Source organism: Pteropus medius, unplaced genomic scaffold (genome assembly GCF_902729225.1).
Source record: "Pteropus medius unplaced genomic scaffold, Ma_sr-lr_union100, whole genome shotgun sequence".
In the NCBI taxonomy this organism is placed as follows: Eukaryota; Metazoa; Chordata; class Mammalia; order Chiroptera; family Pteropodidae; genus Pteropus; species Pteropus medius.
The window spans coordinates 14,669,256-14,681,949 of record NW_024351073.1 but is presented as its reverse complement, the minus strand read 5'-3'; the positions used below and the strand labels follow the sequence as shown (position 1 = coordinate 14,681,949).

At 31.6% G+C, this 12,694-nt stretch overlaps 1 protein-coding gene across 3 annotated transcripts in view; it reads right to left on the bottom strand.

The window, feature by feature from the left end:
• CDH18 (cadherin 18) overlaps positions 1-12,694 on the bottom strand; it is a 376,381-nt gene that overhangs the window by 68,085 nt on the left and 295,602 nt on the right. For all 3 annotated transcript variants that reach the window (XM_039842743.1, XM_039842742.1, XM_039842744.1), the window contains one exon: positions 8,224-8,411. In XM_039842743.1, the coding sequence (XP_039698677.1) occupies positions 8,224-8,411 (188 nt within the window). The remainder of the gene's footprint in view (positions 1-8,223; positions 8,412-12,694) is intronic.

The following is a 12,694-nucleotide window of genomic DNA, read 5'->3' as shown; positions in this document are numbered from 1 at the left end:
ATTCTTCTCGGAGTTCAAGGTCACAAAATTCTGTCTTCCTAAACAAGGGACAGGGAACATGGGACTGGGGACAGGTCAGGGGAGGCTAAACAGAATCAGCTATGTAAGATACCAGGGAGAGGACCAGAGGCCAAGAGGACGGGGCTATGGTCCTGGAAAGGGAGAGAGCAGGGCACCGGGCCATACAACAAAATTCAAAATAGTTTGGCCATAAAATGTAAATACACTATATTTCTAAGTGGGGAAGGAGAACAGAAAGGAGGAATAAGGGAGGAGAGACTCCTTTTGACGTATGTTTGGTCCAATTTCTATACTGCATCATCATCCAGGTTTCCAGTTACAGTAACGGAAGGACAATAATAGAGTTGTTATCAATAATTTAATATATGAAAAATGTCACTTCAATCATGAAAAAAATGGCCAAATCCTAGAATAGTGACTAACATTATTATTAATTTTTATTTTCTGAAAAGCACATATATTTTAAATAATAGTTTGCTAAAACATAAGAAAAATGGCATGAATTTGAATAGTGTTTCTTCAGCTTATCTTTATTATGTCATGATTTACAATCCTTGTCAGGCTTTTCCTGGATAGTAGAAAATCTGTGGAAACTAGATAATATATACACATACACACACACATATATGCTTTGTTGTTATAATTTCTCTATGTGGAAGAATGTAATGATAATGCATTGTATATAATTCCAAGGATATCAATGCAAATAAATATTACATGTTTGCTTACTGTCATTTAAAGACTGGGAAAAAAATAAAAAGATTTTACTTCAAATAACAAATATACACATATATATGTATAGTATACTTATATATTATATATTATTTATATATAATTAAACACAAGCAAATATACATGTGTGTATGTGTATTTCTATATACCCACACATGTGAAAAATTACCAGTTGCCCATGGATATGTATATCTTAACGCAACAGAATGTTTCAACAAATTATTAATTTACTGGTGCACTAAATTATAATGTAGGTATATATATGTGTTCAAAACAGTCAATTAACTTTAGACTAGTTTCAACTGATCTATCACTCTAGGCTTATTGCAATGTCTAAAGATGAACAGTAAGAATAAGTTGTCCAATATCAGTTTTCTGTCAAAAGTTATTATAAATATAGTAATAGATTTCATTGAATTAAAACTTGGACTCTTCTCTCTTTAGCTTCTGGCTAAGCAGGAGAGCTACTTTCCAGATTTTAGAATCTTTTGAGAATAAAAATAGCAGGTTGGCTGAGTTTTTTAATAATAAAATCCGTAATAAATATTCAGTTTTTGTAAATAGTAAAGATGTATAAAATATGATTTTTCAAGCATTTTCCTGTATGTGTATCTGCAATGGGTTGGAATGGCTTATTTATTGCTCTTTGGAGCTTATGGTCCAAAAACTTTACAATCCAATGGCAAATAAGATCCTGATTCTTTGTCACTCAATGTCAGGCAATGTAATAACATAGAAAAATCAAATAAACATAATCTACTAAGAAAACAAAAATATGGTTATTTTGAATAGACCTAATATGGTTATAGTTGAACACATTTTTTTTTTCCTCAGGATTAACTTAAACTGTTAAAATATACTTTTACAATGTGTAATATTTATGCTTATAATCCATTTCAATGGATCATTTATTAAGTGAAATAATTTAATAATCTTTTATATACTATAAAGTATGAAAAAAATACAAGTCCTGGTTACAAAAACGTTTAACAACTGTTATAGTCAGGGGCCCACTTGTAGCACACACAGATACACATTTATGGGAATTACTAGTGAATTCAAAGTGAATTAATCAGAATAAGGTTTTCTACTCTATTATACCTAGCACAGTTAAGAGAAGTATGGAATTGCTGTGTTTTCTATAGTAAGAAATTAGTGAAATGCTTATTATTATTTGTAAAACATAAAGTATAATCCAAAGAAAGATATTTGTGAGTGAAATATACCTGAAAATGTTGTACTACAAAGACAATATTAAACTTGAACTTTGAAAAATAATCTTTTACAGAAGAAAGAAGGAGAAAGATTGCACAGAAACATGAGTGACAGCATGTGTATGTGACATCATAGAATATACACAGGATATTTCATTCTTTGTTTGCCTACAGGTAAATTATATAATATGGAACAAAGAAGGATTTCAAAATAACCACATAGAGAGGTTTGAGAAGTATAATTAAATTTTGTTGCAGATAGAGAAAGAAAGCAAGCAAGCAAAAAAGAAAAGTAGATATTGAGGTATTATTGTAATTATTAGCCAAACACAGCTTAGAGCACTATTTTCACATTATTTTATCTACTTTTAATAACCACTTTGTAAAGTACTTAAATAAGAAAACTGAAGATTAAGATAAGATGTCATAGAGCTCTTAAACGGCAGGACCCAAATTTACATTTCAATTGACAGTAAAGATCATATTTCCCACCCCACTTCATTGAGTTGAAGACAAGTTTAAGATTTTCTGGCTTAAATTGATAGGCATTGTATATGCAATTAAATAGGCTTAAAAAAGAAAAATGATACTACAAAGGGCATTGGTGCAAGTCAGGAGAGCAAATAGTGTTAGAGCCTTGAATTGAAAAAAAAAAAAATGGAATGACTGTTATAAAGAATGCAAATTGATGTAGGGGCCACAAGAAGAGATTCTGAGAAAGATTGCTAAGAAGAAGCACATCCCTAGCTGGAGTTTTATGTCAGAAGAACGAGTGCATCAGCTTGCATGCATCCTTATCTACTTTTCTCCTTTCCACCAAGTCAGGCTCCATTAAACAATGAATGAAAGTTATCAAAGTGTATTTACAAGGTACCATACCATGGACCAGTAGATTTAACTTCACAATTTTCTGATGAAGGAATGATATGGATAGGAATGTGCAGACTCTCCTGCAAGCTGATTTATAGAGCACTGCTGATTTTGATCTTTGAGAAGATTAACTGTTCTGCCTTGCTGACTAAAGTGAGCTGCTTTAGAGATTAAATAAAGAATGGGTTTTAAAGAATTTTTATCCATTTCCTGCCATCTGAATCAGTACCTCCTAAAGGTTAAAACTCACTGAGTTATATAGTTCAGTTTTTAAATTGCTGTCATTTATAACATAAAATAAGTAACAATGAAATAACTCTAAAATTGATCATCTTAATCTGAAGAATCAAAAAAATAGATGAATGCAAACATTAATGCATCTTAGAGGAAGTCTAGACTGCATTAAAAAAATATTCAGGGAAAAAAGTGAAAGATAATTTGAACTCATTGTCAAGATTATTTTCAGTATATCATCACTAGCCTTTCCAGAATTGAAACAATCTTTATCTTGAAAATATCTATTTTGTGTGTCAATAGAAAATTAAGAATGTTTACTAAATATATGTGCACACACATATACATATACTGTCTTTTCATTTTTTATTATAAACAACATCAAGTGAATTGAGGCCATGCAGGGTGGCCTCAATGTCCTTAATCTCACAATATATATTTGTATTTCAGGTCATGTGTATATACAAACTATTCACCACTGCTCTCATTTTTTTTGCAAATATGCTGTTACTTCTTACTTTATAAAGATAAAATGCTCAATATCATGGACACGCTCCTAACACAGCCAAATGCACACGTGTGCACGCACACACACACACACATACGCACATGCACACTCAGATTAGATCACTGCAAACTTATCTGCAATCGTTTTCTTTGTCCTTCTGCTGAGTTCTCTCAGAAAAGGAGGCATATTATCATGGGTTGCTTTTTTCTACCTGTGATCAAGATCCTACACAGGACCATCTCTAACTCAGTGATTAATTTAAAATCAATTATCCCATCTCTAGTATCCTCAATTTTTTTTTGTTTCTACCTACATGAAAACATGTGTTCAGTCTTCCAACTTAAAATTTTAATCTGCATTTCACCATGTTCTCATTTATTTGCTTCATAAACTTTTTCTTCCACATTACTACTGTTTCCTAAAGAGGATGTTGTTTTCCACCTTTTTCTCCATTACCTTAATTCACATTTTCTCCACCATACTGAATTTGTACTTCATTGTAACAAAGAGTACATATATGGTTTTTCCATCCAAGCATGTAAAATGAGTAATTGTTCAGAGTCTGAAGAAAGACTATCAAGATCAGTTTTCCGCTGATGAATATGTACTTTGGTACCATTTTTCTTTATCTCTCTGTAATTCAGTTTCTATAGCTGTGATTTCATTTCTTTATCTGTGATTCAATTTCCTTTTTATGTGACATTAATAATACTCTTTATATCATAATGTCCTAGTGAGATTTAAAGAAATGACAATAGGTATACTATATCAATTAATCAAGACAAGAGCTTAAAATCTGTTCTGATAGAAAAAACAATCAACAATTATTAGTTTCTGTTACTATTATTGTGATGAAAATGATGATGATGATGATGATAATCTGAAAACTGCTAGTGACAATCACCCTGTCCTCCCTTTTACCAAATCCAATTGATATTTATAATTCTAAATTGATTTAATTTTCTAGAATACTCACATTTTTTAAAAAAAATCAGTCACTATATTTCTCTTCTGCAGCCTCCCTTGGGAATTTTTAGTGCTATAATTCTCCTATGTTTTGAAATTTTCTTTCAAGACTATTTCTCTTCTGTGTTCTACTTATTTCTTAAATATTGGATTCTGAGTTCATATTTCAGAAAGAACCATTCCATTTACCTCAATTTACTGAAATGAAGACCATTCAAGAAATGAAAAGTGGGCAATACCCTCCTCATTTTTTATACATATATCCATCCATTAATTATTCTAATAGTTATTGAATGCATACTCTGTATCAGAAAACATGCTGGATGTTGGGAATGCAGCGAAGAATTAAAAGACAGTCTTGTCCTCGTTTAGCTTACATCAACATTTAATCAGAAATATTGACATCAAATGAGGAATAGTCAGTTCCTGCTTAGATATCTTCAATGGCTCTTCATTGGTAAAATTTAACAAGGCCCTGCTTACCCTTCCACCCACTGACTTAATCTTTCACTCTCTCTGTTCCAGAATCAACAATATTATTTGATTCCTTAACGAGCCATGTTCCACCCACCTCAGACTCTTAGTACACTGCCTTTCTTCTTTCTGGAATGCTTATTCTTATATCTTTATCTATAACTCCTGAATTTCTTTCAACTCTCTGTTCATCTATTGCTGAATATTGGACAGGATCAAATTTCCAGATTTTCTTCTTGATAGCTTGTATAACTCTCCTTCATAGAAAAGTTTTTATTATTGATCTAGGAATGTATGTGATATTGAATTTGTCTGTGCATTTCCATAGTTTGGAAGATCTGTGCAGGCATAGATGAAATCTGACTCTGTTCGCCCTTGCATGGTTTATTGGATCACGGCAATTGGCACATTAGAGGCACTCAAAATACACATATTTGTTCAATAAAGATATGAAAATTGATTCTTTTTATCATCATATTTTTGACCCAGGCTTGACAATCTCAATAAAGAAATATTAAAATGAAAAAAAAATATTTTAGGTGAAGATATGAATATTTTACATGGACCACGATGATTACTGCTCTGTAAGTATTTATACACTTTAAGTTCTCCTCTGAAGGCCCCATGTAGCATCCAGAAAACAAGTTAATTCTCAATTTTAAATCAATATAAAGTTATGATTGTCAGAAGAATTAATAAGTTTTTACATAGTGCAAATAGAAAAAGTATATACAAAACATAGAGAGATGATGAATAGATTTAGTTCAATATCTACAGTAGCATATTAGGGTAAAATGTTTCAGACAGTATTCTGAACATATTCTATGGTAGAATAATCTAGAGTACTTGTTAAAAAGGTAGTTTCTCAGCCCCACTCCAGTCTTTCTGAATCAAAATACATGACAGTAGGAGCCAAATCTGAAAATTAGTAGATCAAGTTGAAATCATTAAACATTTAAACATTACCGATGTAATGCAATCTCCAAAGTCTCAATGGCATTTTTTAAAGAAAAAGAACAATGACAACAAAAAATCAAATTTTATGGAAGCACAAAAGACCCAGAATGGCCAAAGTAATCTTGAGAAAAAAGTACAAGGCCAGAGGTACCATACTGCCTGACTTCAAATTATACTACAAAGTGATAATAATCAAAACAGCATGGTATTGGCAGAAAAACAGACACACAGATCAATGTAACAAAATTGAGAGCCCAGACATAAACCCACATATATATGGGCAAATAATTTTCAACAAAGGAGTGAAAAACATACAATGGAGAAAATAAAACTCTTCAATAAATGGTGCTGGGAAAATCGGAGTCCTCATGCAAAAGAATGAAACTAGACTGCTATCTGTCACCATACACCAGAATTAATTCAAAATGGATCAAATACCAAAATATAAGACAAGAAACAATAAATTGCATGGAAGAAAACATAGGTACTAAACTCATGAACTTTGGTTTTAGAGAGGATTTTATGAATTTGATCTCAAAGGCAAAGGAAGTAAAAACAAAAACAAATGAATAGGACTATATCAAACTAAAACGCTTCTGCACAGCAAAAGAAACCATCAACAAGGCAAAGAGGCAACCAACTGAGTGGGAGAATGTTTTAAGAAATAACACCTCTGATAAGGAGCTTACATCCAAAATATATAAAGAACTCAAACAACTCAACAACAACAACATCAAAAACAATGTAATTAAAAAATGGGTAGAGGATCTGAACAGATACTTCTCCCAAGAAGACATACAAATGGCCAACATATATGAAAAGATTCTCAACTTCACTAGCTATTTGAGAAATACAAGTTAAAACCACAGTGAGATACCACACCACACCTGTTAGAATAGCTACCATCAACAGGACAATAACAACAAATTTTGGAGAGGCTGTGGGAAAAAACGGAAACCTCATACACTGCTGGTGAGAATGTAAATTGGTACAGCCACTATGGAAAACGGTTAGAACTTCCTCAAAAAATTAAGAATAGAATTATCATATGACCAGTAATCTCTCTTCTGAGTATCTATGCACAGAATTTGAAACATTTATCTGCAAAGATACATACTTATCTGTAAAGATAAATGCACCCTTATGTTTATAGGAGACGTATTCATGGTGGCCAAGACATGGAAATAACTGTAGTGCCCTTCAATAGATGATTAGATAAAGAAGATATGGTACATATATACAATAAAATATTATTCAGCCATAAGAAAAGATGAAATACTGTCATTTGCAACAACATGGATGGATCCTGAGAAAATCATGCTAAGCAAAATAAGTCAGATAGAAAAGTTGATAACTATATGATTTCATTCATATGTGGGCTATAAAACTGAAAGCAACAAATGAACAAGACAAATCAAAACTCACAAACAGACAACAGTTTAGTGGTTACCAGAAGAAAAGGGAAGAGATGGGAAGTAGATAAGGGCAAAGAGGGTCGAATATACAGTGATGAAAGGAGATATGACTTTGGGTGGTAAACGCACAATGCAATATACAGATGATGTATTATTTAATTGTATACTTGAAAACTATATAATTTTATTAACCAGTGTAACCCCAATATATATAATTTAACAAAATAAAAGAAAGACTGAGACACAGTGCATTAGGAGTTACATTTAAATCATTCTTTCATATTTGTCTGAGTTCTTCATTTCTACAAGGACATGAGCATTATGTACTCTTACAAGCAAAAAGCAATAGACTCAGTCAAATGATAAATTCTAAAGAATAAAAAAAGAATGAGGGATAAGGTTAACGATTACACCACAGCTGTCTTGATAGATTCATGACCATCAGGCAAAAAATTGTCTCCTAAGAGTGTTTGCTAACATGGTGAAGATTTTTTCATTAGTTAGAAAAAGTTTTTTAATGTAACTAGATTAGTACAACATAAAGACATTACTAGAACTGATGTTGATGATAAATCCGTTATCTGAAAACAAAACGAGGGGTCGCATTCATGGTGTATTCTACAACAGATCTTTCCAACATAACAAAATATGATTCCTAAAAGAGTATCCTAAGAGTCAGACATAACCATAATTAAAATATAATTACTTATTAAAGAGGAAATATTTTATCATTTTAATGACCTGACAATAAGATTTATCATACCTTTGTCAAATTTCCATTCACAGAAAAATTGGTGAGTTGAATAAATTGCTAACATTATGTTCATTTTACCTTCTTTAAGGAAAGGATTCCTTCTCTGGTCTCTTTGTCGGTGGAGATGGAGAATATCCCAATACCATCACCATTAACAATGGAGTATGTCATGTCAGCATTTGAACCAGTGTCTGCATCATTTGCTTTAATCTTCCCAACGGCTGAACCGACTTGAGCTGACTCAGGAACATACAGCTGATAGTGCTCTGAAAAATATTTTATGTTAAGTTTTTGGTGATAATAATCATAACATAATATCCTTATATAAAATACATTAAAACATTTAGACAACATATTTAAATAATCATATTGAGTATGACACTGTTTTCAAATTTTAAATATTTGTATACTACTTAGTAATGAAATTCTAGATTTATGTAAACTTTAACATGCATGCAAAAGAGCCTACATGAATTTGTAGATATCAGAATTAAAATATTTTTGCACAGCATATGAATTAAAATACAAAAGTATGAGAACTTGGAATTCAAAATGAAAACAGAAAAAAAATACCTGACAATAATGATGTTAGCAAGCTAAAAGCAGAAATGCACCACACCCACCCTACCAGGCAAGTTTTCGGATAAGGACAGCCCCTCCCGCCAGCTACACTGGGATGTCATGAACCTGAACCTGAGGTACCCAGCTAAATCAAACCAAGATTCATGATCTACAGAAATTATGAGATAATTAATGTTGGTTGTTTTAAGCTGCTAAATTTGGACCGATTTGAAATACAGTAATAGATATTTCTCATATAGCTCCATTACAGTCATCAGTTAATTGTCATATCTGGTGGGCCCTTTTAAGTTGTTGTTCTGTGGTACAATATAAAATATATGGTAGAAGATTAAAAATAAAACAAAACAAAAATTCAAACAAACAAACAAAAAACATAATAGCACATTTATTCTTAGAATAAAGTATTCAAAATGTGTCCTATTCTCCAGATCTGATTTTCTAAAGAAATGAATTATTGTGGTCACAGCTGATGTCCAAAGCAAACCACTTGCCATAATCAAATTCTCAGCTCATCCTCTCAGAGGATGCCATACCATCTGGTAATCGCACTTTTTAATATTTACATAAAGGAGCTGAAAACTTGTCTACGCAAAAAACTACACGTGAACATTTACAGCAGCTTTATTCATCATGGCCAAAACTTGGTCGCCACCAAGATGTCCTTCAGGAGATGAATGAATAAATAAACTGTTCAACATCTAGACAATGGAATATTGAGTGCTAAAAAAACGAGCTATCAAGCCATGAAAGGACATAAAGGAGCTTTATATGCATATTAGAAATGATGACCTACTGTAGGATTCCAATTCTATGACATTCTGAAAAGATAAAACTAGGGAGATAATAAAAGGATCAGTCGTTGTCAGGGGTAGAGTGGGGAGAGATGAATAGCCAGAACATAGAGGATTTTTAGAACAGTGAAAATACTCTGTATAATACCATAATGGTTTTTGTTATATATTATACATTTTTCCAAATCCATAGAATATACAATACCAAGAGTTAACCCTAAGTTAAACAATGGGCGTTGGGTGATTTTTGTGGTGTGTCAATGTAAGTTCACCCTTGATACAAAAAAACCACAATTCTAATGACTGATGTTGGTAATAAGGAAGCTATGTACGTGCAGAGGCAGAGGATATGCAGGAAACCTCTTGACTTCCATTTCGATTATGTTGTAAGCCTAAAACTGCTCTAAAAAGTAAACTCATAAAAAAGATTACACAAATAGTAATTAGACATAAAAATAAAGACGGTATGATACAATTCAAAAGATTAATTCTAAGTGTGGTAGATATTCTAAAAAGTGTATAATAAGTATAGTAAAATGCCAAAAATGATTCAAACTGATAAATATGTAACATCAAAGTATTCAAAATGTCTTCTAATCACTAGAAAAATAGACAGATGAGATTTATTTACAAATCAGAAAAGATTTAGGATACTTTTATACAACTTCTAAGGACTAATGAATATTTTTAAAAAATACTCTTAAATTCCAGGAACATAAATTTGGTGAGCTTCTTTTTTTTTTTTGAAAAATTCTTAATAGAGGTATACTCGATAAATAAAAAAACTACATATTTAATGTATAAAATTTCATGAGTTTGGACATATTAGAAACACTGTTAATAACATCACCAAAATGAAGGTAATAAACATATCTAAAACCTGTTAAAATTTTCTTGTGTCTCTTTTTTGTTTTTGTTTGTTTGTGTATATGTGTGGCAAAAACATTTAATATAAAATCTACCCTATTAACAAATTTTGAAGTTTACAGCACTGTATTGTTAACCAGAGGCATTGTAAGGTACAGAGATCTCTAGAACTTACTTATTTAACATAACTGAACTTTCATACCCATTGCACAACTCCCCATTTCTCGCATCCCTCCTGCCTTTGACAACTTATTGAATTCTATGCTTCTATGAGTTTGACTGTTTTATATACCTCATGCAAGTGAAATCATGCAGATATTTGTCCTTCTGTGACTGACTCGTTTTATTTAGCATAATGTCCTTCAGTATCATCCATGTCACATATGGCAGAACTCTCCTTTTTTTAAGGCCATATACAATAAACTCATAGCTAACATCAAATTCAACAGTGAAAAAATTTAAAGTTTTCCTCTAGGATCTCTAAGTTCCTCTAAGAAGGCAAAGATGCTCATTCTGGCCACTTCTATTTAACATAGCACGGGAAGTTCTAGATAGAGAAATTGAGAAGAAAAAATAAAAAAGAGTCTAATTCAAAAGGAAGAAGTAAAATGACTTCTGTTTTTAGATGACATGAACTTATAGGTAGAAAACCCTAAAGACTCCACAAACAAAATAAAACAAAATGAACTGTTAGAATGAACAAACAAATATGGTAAAGTTGCAGGAAACAAAATCAACATGCAAAAATCAGTTGTGTTTTTATACACTACAACAATGAACCATCCAAAAAGGAAATTCAGAAAACAATTTCTTTCACAATAGCATCAAAAAGAATAAGATACTTAGAAATAAACTTGAATAGGAGGCAGAATTACCATGTACTATAAACTACATAAAATTGATGAAAGTCATTAAAAATACATGAACAAATGGAAAGACATCTATGTTCAAGGACTGGAAAAAAACTAATATTCTTAAAATGTGCATACTACCCAAAGCATACTGTGCTATTATAATCATAATTTAATAGGATTTACCACAGAAATAGAAATAAATATCTTAAAATGTGTATGAAACTATGAAAGATCCAGAATAGACAAAAGATTTCGAGAAAGAAGAACAAAGCTGGAGGCTTTACACTTACTGATTTGAAAATATATTACAAAATTACAGTAATTAAAACAGTATGGTGTTGGCATAAAGACAGGCATATAGACCAATGGAAATGAAATAGGGAGTGCAAAAGTAAACCAAGTCATGTAAGGCCAACTGATCTTTGATGAGGGTGACAAGGGTAAATATTGGGGAAACAATAATTTCTTCATCAAATGATAGAGTATGCATATACAAAAAAAAAAGAAATCGGTCCTCTACCTTACATTATACACAAAAAATCAGCTCAAAATTAATTAACAACTTAAATTAAGACCTGAAAATGTAAAATTCCTAGAAGAAATCATAGAGAAAAAGCTTCTTGACATGTTCTTGGCAATTATTTTTTGAATATGACATCAAAAGCACAGGAAACAAAAGCAAAAATAGACAACTAAGACTATATCAAACTAAAAACTTCTGCACAGCAAAGGAGACAATCAACAGAATAAAAAAGACGACCTATACAATGGGACAAAATACTTGGAAATCATAAATCTAATAAGTAGTGAAGACCCAGAAGGCTCTTACAAGTCAATAACAACAACAACAACAACAACAAAAGAGCAAATTGATTTAAAAATGAGTGGAAGAACTAAATAAACATTTTTTAAAAGAAGAGATCCAAAGAGCCAATAGGTACGTGAAAATATGCTCAACATCACTAATCATCATGCTCAACATCACTAATCATCACTAATATGCTCAACATCACTAATCACTAAATGCAAATCAAAATAACAATGAGATATCATCTCACAGTTGTCAGAGTGGTTATTACTAAAAAGAAAAAATAACAGGTACTGCAGAGATGTGAAGAAAAGGAAACCCTTGTGCACTGTTGGTAGGAATGTATAGAAAACAGTATGAATGTTCCACAAAAAATTAAAAATAAAACTACCATTTCACCCAGCAATGCCACTTTTGGGTATATCCCAAAGAACTGAAATTAGGATCTCAAAGAGATGTCTGTATTTCCATGTTCACTGCAGCGTTGTTCACAATGAACAAGACATAGAAACGACCTAAGCGTCCTTGATCATGTATATGTGTGTGTACATATGTACACATATATGTAAATATATGTTTATATATATATCTGTATATGTAAAACAAAGAAACCAAGATCTTTGGAACTGGTGTTCTAGAGTAGTAAG